The sequence below is a fragment of the Misgurnus anguillicaudatus genome, chromosome 11, assembly GCF_027580225.2.
Source record: "Misgurnus anguillicaudatus chromosome 11, ASM2758022v2, whole genome shotgun sequence".
In the NCBI taxonomy this organism is placed as follows: Eukaryota; Metazoa; Chordata; class Actinopteri; order Cypriniformes; family Cobitidae; genus Misgurnus; species Misgurnus anguillicaudatus.
In genome coordinates this window covers 18456616-18466695 of record NC_073347.2, presented here as the reverse complement: position 1 = coordinate 18466695, position 10080 = coordinate 18456616, and the positions used below count along the sequence as shown (strand labels likewise).

The window sequence follows — 10080 nt, the reverse complement described above, 5'->3', positions numbered from 1 at the left end:
TAAAAAAATAGGTCATTGAAATTTGGCTTGTGATGTCAGAAGGGGATAATACCCCCCCTTAATTTGCACTATCCAACCATGGCACTGCCATTTACTGCAGAAATCAGGTCATTTGCAATTAAAAGGACACACCCAAAACGGCACGTTTTTGCTCAAACCTACAAAGTGGCAATTTTAACATGCTATAATAAATCATCTATATGGTATTTTGAGCTAGAACATCACATGTGTACTCTGGGGACACCAAAGATTTTTTTATTTTTACATTTTTAAAAAGTCTTGTGAAATGTCCCCTTAAATTAATTTCAACTTGTTTAACATCAATAAATGGTCACAAAATAACAGTACTTTTTTGAAAATGTCCAATACCATTAGTATTAGACAGAGGCGTCATGCCCAGTCAAACTGAAGGGGCACATGCCCCCTTGTTTTTTTTAGCCAAATGGATTTTGCACGCAATCTTAAAATCAAAGAAGCGTCTATTAATCTGTTATTTGACTTTTAATCTGTTTAATATGCACACTATTATCGAAAATTTTCGCCGTTTTGATCATGTTACTTACATTGCTTTATTCAGCCGGCAGGCGAGGCAGACATCATCAGCGTCTGAGTGCGCTCACGAGCTCTTTGCTGTTGCATTTTGTTACCTGAGGAATTAAAACGTGTAAGAAACGCTCACAACATTTCCAAACCCCAGTACGGTGATCTACAGTTAACCTCCTTTGTGTAGAAAATGTATGGTTTAAAATGTGATCGTCTAAACGTTATATTATTTAATAGATTTCTATATTAATCTTGGTACAACAACAAAGTTCACCAGAGTTCACGGGAGCGCGGAATCACACACGTTCATATATGAGGTAAGTTAAAATTTGATGCGTTCCTCTAATAATTTTATCTACAATTTTTTTAATCATTATTGAACATTAAAATCAATCACGTGGCTCATAGCTTATGTCATTTTCGTTGTTTATATACGTTATGGATTTAAAAATACATTAATTTTATAGGTTGTGCAGTCGTTGTGCAAAATGCATTAATAACACAATTAAACAAGTCACATATTAAAACTTAAATAAATATGCCATTTCAGATGTAAATATGATACCAATGTTATTATTCCGATTGAATATATTTGATATAAAAGTTAGTCAACATTTTTATTTTGGAGGTTTTTGCATGAAAGCAGGGGTGTTCAGATTGTAATAAATGTAAGTGCCATGGAAAAGACTGAAAGCTCTAAAATATTTCGTTTGATGTCCGTGTACACATTTCGGAGTTGTGCACACTGCGCCCCCTTAAATAAATTGGTGCATGACGCCCCCCTGGTATTAGGCAATATTTAATAAGATATCGTAATATTGTAACATGCACCTATGGGTTTTAACCATAACCTAAACTGTATTAAGATAATTTCAAACTATTTGCAGGTTAATAGCATTCTGCACTAAAGGGTCCAAGTTAAAAGTATTCCGAGCAAAAGTGCTCTTGTAATAAATACTTTAAAATGTTTCAGTAATAACAAATCTGTGAAGATTTAACAACATTCAAACAAACACTTCATAGATTTAAATTCATAGTTTTATTAATAGTATGATCATCATGCAAAAAAATCCAGCATCCAAATAAACCTCCAAAAGAGTATAGACACATGTAGTCCCATCTTATATGGTTACAATGCAAAAAACTGACAAAAATGGGGAAGCATAGCAAGCAAAAGCTGTTAAATCTCTTTTTGTCCTAAATTTAATTTTAGCACTGGAAACCATATTTCAGCGCCACATTTCATTAACCTCAAAGATGCAGGTAACATACACAGATTTTTTTTAATTTAGGTAAACACATACAGTGAAAACTATTACCAGAAAGTTACACATGCATATTTTCCGCCTGTTGATCTGCATATATGGTGGTTGTTGGAGTGGGATTAAGTATTTAGTCAGCAAACAAAAGCTCGTGTGTCCATCTAACAATCATAAAAAATGCAACAAAACTGCAATCTCCTGCATCTGGAAAATCTCTCTGTTTGTTTTGTTTTATTTAACAAACTACACAACAATTTGGACGCTCTCTTTTCTGAGAGGAAACACTATGAGTGATGGAAAGGGTACCGTTGTTTTATTACAGTAAGTATGCCACAAAGACAGGACACACACACAGCATCAGCGAGCGACAAAAGCACAGTTTGGTGATATGGCAGACATCAGACGTTTCATCTGTAAACTCACAAAATGCCTTTCGGGTAAAAGCACATTAAACCTCTTTTTTAACAGAGTTGTCATGTGGTGTAATGTTTGCCCAACTTCAATAAAAGAATATAACAAGCACTGGCTTAGCACAGAGTACAAGTGGGGAACAGCAAAGACCCCTCAGGCGTCACAATTCACACACAAGATCCGACTCACAGACAAACTTTAAAGGGAGCACAATGTGTCCGTGTGCTTAAACACCCAAACCAACATCATAAATGACAATTGTAACAATATAGCTTTACTTTGTTGATCAGACACAACGTTGTGAGAGTTGCATGTGTTTGTTTTTTAGTGACAGTGTGCTTGATTAAAAGGAAACCTACCCGACAACTAAGCATCCGATTCATCTCTCATCAATAACTTTAATATTTACAGGTTATATTGTAAAAAGAACAAAATCTAAGACAAATACCAACATTCAAAAAAACACCAGAACAAATTTTGGACCACAGTAAACTCCTGAAACTGCATTCTCAATGTATTTTTCATTCAATTCTCTGCCTATAGGCAGCCAGGAGATCACTGTCTAAGCAAACCATAATCCATAAAGTCTTAATGAATAATAAAAATTGCAGAAATAAGTTTGCAGACACTCAAAGAGGGGAAATGCGACAGTGTTGGGTGTCCCTACAGAGCTTGGACCCATGGATGGATTTCATAACCTGAAGCTGCAACAGCATAGAGTCGTAAGCATATGTGCAAAACAGTACAGGCCATTTCATATTTATTTGCTTTTTAACATGCTTATAGTCTAAAAAATGATATACACAGCATCTGGAAGCCTAAGGAGTGAGCTGGGGGAGAGTTATTATGAGCCTAGCCTGTGTGTAGTGTTTAGCGCCCCCTGGTCAATCAATAAACCCAGAACACCGATTAAAGTAAGAACTTCAGGTTCAGAGAGCCGAGAGGTTTGGGGTGCAAACATACAGGAGGGCAAGAAAACCGATCCAAGTTGAGTTCAGGATGTACGCGTGTAAGGACCGACTCAAAACACGACACGGCAACAAGCATATCAAGCCCAAGAGAGACATTTACACAAACACACAGACATTCAAGCAAACTCTCACTTATCTCCCTTCGCTGTTCCCAGATACCACAGACTGTATTTTCCCTTCTCGTTATAAATATCGATTTCGCAATTGTCCCACTTTAAAACAAATTTCGTGAAAACACAAAATACTTTTAAATACAGCATCATTTAAGAGATAAAAAACAGGAACAATACAGACCACCAGAAAAAAAACTTCCAACCCTCATCTTCAATTCCAAGAATAAAAGCAACATTAAAAACATCCTCATCTATAAGCCTAAGATGTCTACACTTTGGTGCTTTAACTTCTGATAATTATCAATTTTACATATTTTCACATTCCTCTGATATGGCATTCAATCAATTTTTTGCATAAAAAAGACAAAAAAAAAAGTATCTAATAAACTCCATTTACTCCTAAAAAGGCGTGCTCTCATTCCAAAAAATTTCCGTTACTCCATTACTATCGGTTGTTAATTACACAAGCGAAGATTTTACAACATATTAATACTTAAAACACCATTTCCGAATGTTGGGCAGCAGAGATTATGGGATTACGGGTAAAGACAATACAGTGCCCCGTGTGGGCATTAGAAGCATGCAGCATCCAGAAGGCAGGGCTGCTGCCATGGCCGCCCGCCGCACATCTACGGTTGGACAGAAGTGGTGGCCACAGTTTGCTTTTAAAATACATTTCTTTGTTGCCTCAATTTTTTCCTCTCACGTTTTCAAAACTTCAAGAGGTTCTCTTCTGGCCGGGCTCCAGGCGGCAATACGTGCACGGAGAAGAAATGCTCCAATCAGCTTTAGTATTTCAGCATGCTGTAAGGGAGAAGAAATCGGTCAGGAATTGATGAACCCATGTTCAATAGTGGATATTTTTCAGGTTTGCATTGACTGAATAAATCGCATGCGATATCATGCGCATCTCGTCAGTAATGCTGGTTCCTTGATTAGTAGTAAATCTCCATCAGCTGCTTTCAGATGGAGCAGCATTTACTACACAAAGCCATATTTCACAGATAAGCCATATCGCGGGCAATACGTCTGCGATAATTAATGCGAAATTGCCCCGATTGTCAGTGAACTACGGCTCTGTGTAGTAAATGCTGCTCCATTTGAATGCAGCTGATTGCGATTTACTACTAATCAAGTAACTGTCTTTACTGACGAGAAGCGCATGACAATCACATGCGATTTATAATGCAGCCCTAGTCAGTTCACATTAATTATTCTTGTTAAACAATTCATGTTTACCTCTGCCCTATGTGCTTCACTGTAGAGGTGCGGCAGGTGCTCCAGAGCAGTGGAAGTGGATATTGAGCCACTTGGCATCTCGGCGGTGCCATACACGCGTCTCCTCTGATTGGCAGCTGCGCGGGTGACCCTGACTGTCGATGTACTGCGTCAGTCGGATATAGGCGATGCATGCGGCGTCCTCTCCAATAAGATGCACGTGAGGGTTCAGAATGGTTGTATGCACAGGCTTACTGTTCTTACTCAGCACTTCAAAACAAAATCAAAGCGGTCATACTCATAGTTAATAAAATACATCAATAGTTAATATACAGTATAAAGCTTATAGGTTGGAGTTTAACTTTCTTCCTGGCCAATGACGAGTTATCTCGTCAATTAAGAGAAAATGCTTCCTGGCCAATGACGAGTTTTTACGGCAATCCATATTTCCACGATTATCCACTAGGTGGCGCTCTTACCTAACTTATAAATCACCGAAGCATCCACTGATCCACAAACGGTGTATATTTTGATTATCATTCTGAATCTGATCTTTAACAAAAGTCCTTTACAAAACTGCAATTATCTCATGAAACTTTTTTGTTCGAAAGCAGAGGGTTTGTTCTTTCATTTGATACATTGTAGGGCGGTTTCCAAGACATGACTTAAGCCTAGTCCTAGACTAACTTAAATGGTACTCTCTGGTTAAGAAAACAACTTGCTCTGACATATCTATGTCAGTATGAGTGTTGTGTCTTAAGATCCACACAAGTAGTGTTTATTTATAAATTATGCTTTTAAAAATGACCTAGTCCTGGCTTAAGCTAATCCCTGTCCGGGAAACCATTCCTGTATGTTCGTATGTTCAAAGAAGAACATTTTCTGGAAGGCATTCAACTTTTTGTGAAAATCATGAAAAAAAGCTGGCGGGGAAAGAGTGCAGAACTTTTTGCCTGAACGTCACTGAAGTCGTTGCTTACTACTCCATGGAAAATGAAAGCATACAAAGGGTTTTGGAATGCAATGATCTTTTCATTCAATTCTGTTTCAAAGCATGGGGCTTACAATTCTCAAAGTAGAACTTATGGAAGTCCATTCCCTCTACCAGGTTGCCAAGTGCTTCTGGTTCAAAAGAGGTCAGGCCTGGGTCACAGATCCTCGTGTAGTAGAAGAAATAACAACATGAACGTCAAACAAATGCAGAAAACATTTAATAGGTTTTAATAGATCTTAAATAGTTGGTTGGGGTTGAAAAACTAGTAAAATAAATGCTTTAGGGGAGTTTTAGCAGGTTAATAGATTATAATAAAAAAACATGAAATCAAACATAAATAGTTAAAGGAACACTCCACTTTTTTTTAAATAGGCTCATTTTCCAGCTCCCCTAGAGTTAAATATTTGATTTTTACCGTTTTGGAATCCATTCAGCCGATCTCTGGGTCTGACGGTACCACTTTTAGCATAGCTTAGCATAACCCATTGAATCTGATTAGGCCATTAGCATCGCGCTCAAAAACAACCAAAGAGCCTCAACATTTCTCCCATTTAAAACTTGACTCTTCTGTAGTTACATCGTGCACCAAGACCGACGGAAAATCAAAAGCCGCGACTTTCCAGGCCGATATGGCTATTACGCAGTGCCTGAAAATATTACCCTGCTACTGAAAGTTATCAAGGAGACTATTTTCGGTTGCTGCGTAATATCATTGCGCCTCCTGCAGCCATGTTACGGCAGCAAAGTCCTTGATTATTACGCCATAATGACAGTATAGTTCCTAGCCATATCAGCCTAGAAAATCGCAACTTCCAATTTTCCGTCGGTCCCAGCACACGATCCAAATACAGAAGTCAAGCTCTAAAAATGAAAAAAAAAATGAAACTCCTTGGACACTTTTGAGCGCAATGCCAATGATCAGATTCAATGGATTGTGCCAAGCCACGCCAAAAGTGGTAGTGCCAGACCCGGAGATCAGCTGAATGGACTCCAAAACGAAAAAACCAAGTGTTTAACTCCAGGGGAGCTGGAAAACAAGCATATTTTCAAAAAAAGTGGAGTGTCCTTTTAATGCCTCAAATTCCCCCTCTTCCTCCCTGGACAGCATTCAGTTCCTCAAAACGTATTAAATGTGACCCAGTCTGTAAAAACCCAGTATTTTTTGTGATTTGTTTTCTAGCCTTGATATCTTGAATAATGACTGAGTAAGGTCATGTCAAAGATTAAAATCAATGGTTGAAATCAAACTTTGATGCTCCTAATCACAATAATTAGATTATGAAACCCTAGTCTAGATTTCACAGAGAGGGGCACAAATGAAAATGATAAAATATACAAAAAGAAAACTCAATGCTGAGTATGGCAGCCTATAGAAGAACAGTACTTACGTGTAGGCTTCAAAATCTCCATTGTTGATGGCCTCAATCAGTTGCTCTGTGATTTTAATGATCTCCTGCTTTCGTGCTGGCGTTTGGGGAAATAAGAGGAAACAATACGGCATCATCTACAAAACCATTATTTAAAACATCATAAACCAACTTTATGCTTCTACTAAAGCTAACAGCTTTAATTCAGTTCAGGATCTGAGATGAGAAGACTCGGCAATAAGAGATGTCATCATAAGATGCCCACTGTGTACCAAAGCTACTGCACACACTAACTTCATCTCAGTCTTACAAACTGCTTTTCAATTGCAAGTCAAGTTCCCCAGCACTTTTAAACATTTCCTTAAACAACCAATGATCTTTCATTGCTTTAAAAGGACTCAAAATCAAAAACATTTACGCTCAGCAACACAAATCAACAACAAGTTTGCCAACAAATCAGCCAACAGTACAAAGCTCATAGTCCTTATAGATCAACAACATTTTATTACGGAGGACTGTTACAGTCAGGTGGACTCTGTCTTGTAAAGCCAGAGGAAAGTCATACCGTTTACAGAAACAACAATAATTGTACGTCATCACTCGTCACTACATCTACAGACTAACACTTACACTTAGTCTGCCTGTGCACACTGCTGCCCCCTGGTGTTGTGGAGGCTGGAGCAGTTACAGCAGGTTCTAAATCAGGGCAGGAGTTTTGACCTGAACTGCTCCAATCAACATGCTTAACATCACGTGGTGGGTCGGCTGCAAGACAACAGCACAAATAAACAAAAGCACAGAGATGCAAAACAAAAGCAGGCCGAACCAAGCGAAAACAAAACTAAGTCACTGTTCACGCATCACAGTTCCAACACCTATTGATTCATGCCTTTCCATTGACCTTTGAGATTACTGAATAAGACAAATCATTTCATAAATATAACTGAGCAGACATCATTTGTAAGCTAGGTATCAATCTTTTGAATAAATAAATTCATCAGTGTACAAATATCTCACTTATGTTAGATTGCAGGCATGTTTTGCTCAACACAATCAATAGGAGCAGAAGCAATATTTTATGAAGCCGATAAAACATTTCTAGAGCAAAACTAAAAAAGCGTATTCACTGTAAAACAGTAGCCTAATAATTTTTACATGAGATTTTCTCAGAAATACAATTTTAAAAATGCCCTAATTTTCCATGCTTCCCATGCCTGTTGGAACCTTGATACAGTTGAACAACATCGTAGTCGACAATTATAAAACACCAAGCTTTTGCAAAACACGCTTAAACACAGTGGCGGCCATTGACTTCTCTTTTCGAGGGAGCTCGATGCGAAGTTCGTCACAACATGTATGTAGCCCGTCATGTGTGTGGTTTGTAATTTCAAAATATGTGTTCTGTGCGTCAAACTATCCTATGTGCATCACGTGTCCTGTCAAAACAAGTGCCTGCCGCAGATGCGTCCAAAGGGTTAATGATAAAAGAGACACTCGCGTTTGCCAGATACTCGCATAATCGCATCAGAGTTTACTGTTAAGGGAGTGTATTGCGTGTATTTTGTGAACGTGAGCGTCTCCCTTATCATAAACGGTTTTGACGCGTGTGCAGCAGGCACCCACTCCGACAAAACACGTGATGCACATGGTTCACATGACGCAACAAACACATATTTTGAAAACACGAGCAACACACATGACACTTATTTTGAATTTGCGCCCTTCGGGTGAGCAGTCACGAGCCGCCACTGCTTAAACAACTGCAATGTTGGCATACGGCAAACAGAAAGCAGCGAAAACAGACAAATTCAGAGATGATACGTTTGAAAAGAGTAAATTATGATAAAGCAACACCACAGCACCGTACTGATACAGACAGCTAGATGAGTTTCAACAATATAAAAAGCATCCAGCAGATGGAGGTAGTCCCAAACTTTCATGGGCTTCCTTATATGTAGACCTGTAGCCGTCTGGATCAGTAAGTCGAGTGCAGTTTAATACAACACACACAGAGAGGCAGAGATATACAGTAGGGTTCAGCTACATTTATAGGTCTGTCTGTGGGTGTAATCTATGTACTACAGTGCCAAAAGCATTAGAGAAGATAATGATGTACACAAGATGGATGAAAACCACTGGTCATACTGGGTAGAAACAGGCACAGCGTGCGGATGGTTGTGCGCGTTTGTTGACAGTTGTTTGCAGTGTACGGTCCCAGGACAGACTCCCTGCTCATCTGTCACACTCTGAGTATTCAGTGTCACATAGATAAATAAATGAAAAGGTCAGTCTGACTGAGAAGGTCAGTGTAATTCTTTCCATGTCAGAGGTGGTGAGGTACATGTCTAAAGGGCAAAGACGCCGGTGAGGTGGACGAGACTCGAGATGAGGTAAATTGACAATCTCTCTTTCTTGAATGCACTAATGTGTGCTCATCGTAATAGATTACAGCAGATCACTTGGCATGCAGTATGTTTTTCAGCACTGCTAAAAACTATTTGCCACATAATTAGACCTAAGGGGGTCATATTTTAGAAATAAGATTTTTTGTGATCTTTTGAGAACTCATAACTTGGGTCTAAAAAGACAATTTTCACTAATTATCACACATTATCACTCATGAACCATCACGGTGGAGGACACTTGAGGAATACTGATATTTGGGTGAAGTCACTTACAGTAGGCTATAAAAATAGCTGTTATTGGAAAAAAGTGGATTTAAAAACAAAAATCAGAGAGCAAAAACAATGCAATGATATATACATTGCACATACATAAGGGCCAGTTGATAAAAGCAGCACCAGAAATAGCCAATACAAACAGAATACTGTAAATACTGTATAGTAAAAATAAGAGAAAAAAAGCTGTAACTTTGACACCAAAAATTATGACATTTAACAATCTAGGTGTCAGTCAGTCAGATAGTAGCGTATTAGGTAAAGATAAGCTTAGAAAAGTCGAGATAGCCATTAGCAATGGGAATAGTAGGGACAGAGATCATAAAGAGATCAGATTTGCCCAAAGCTGACAGGGTTGAGGTTCAGATGGCTGGTTACTGCTGTAACCGTTAACTTACTGAGAGGTGCGCAAGGAGGAGGAGCCTCAGACTGAGGAGTTGGCTCCTCAGATGCACTGCATTGGCTGACCACTGCACTGTCATCACTAGCCCCGCCCACCGATGCTGACAGACAATTAGGGTGG

At 38.7% G+C, this 10080-nt stretch overlaps 1 protein-coding gene across 46 annotated transcripts in view; it reads right to left on the bottom strand.

The window, feature by feature from the left end:
* Positions 1-1563: 1563 nt before the first annotated feature.
* camk2g2 (calcium/calmodulin-dependent protein kinase (CaM kinase) II gamma 2) overlaps positions 1564-10080 on the bottom strand; it is a 74332-nt gene continuing 65815 nt past the window's right edge. For 16 of the 46 annotated variants that reach the window (XM_073873157.1, XM_073873158.1, XM_073873162.1 and 13 more), the window contains 6 exons: positions 9956-10060; positions 7510-7644; positions 6907-6976; positions 5584-5684; positions 4540-4788; positions 1564-4104 (listed from right to left, as the gene is read on the bottom strand). In XM_073873157.1, coding sequence (XP_073729258.1) covers positions 4556-4788; positions 5584-5684; positions 6907-6976; positions 7510-7644; positions 9956-10060 — 644 coding nt within the window. In that variant the 3' untranslated portion in view covers positions 1564-4104; positions 4540-4555. The remainder of the gene's footprint in view (positions 4105-4539; positions 4789-5583; positions 5685-6906; positions 6977-7509; positions 7645-9955; positions 10061-10080) is intronic. The other 30 variants (XM_073873186.1, XM_073873187.1, XM_073873195.1 and 27 more) reach the window with 3 other exon arrangements.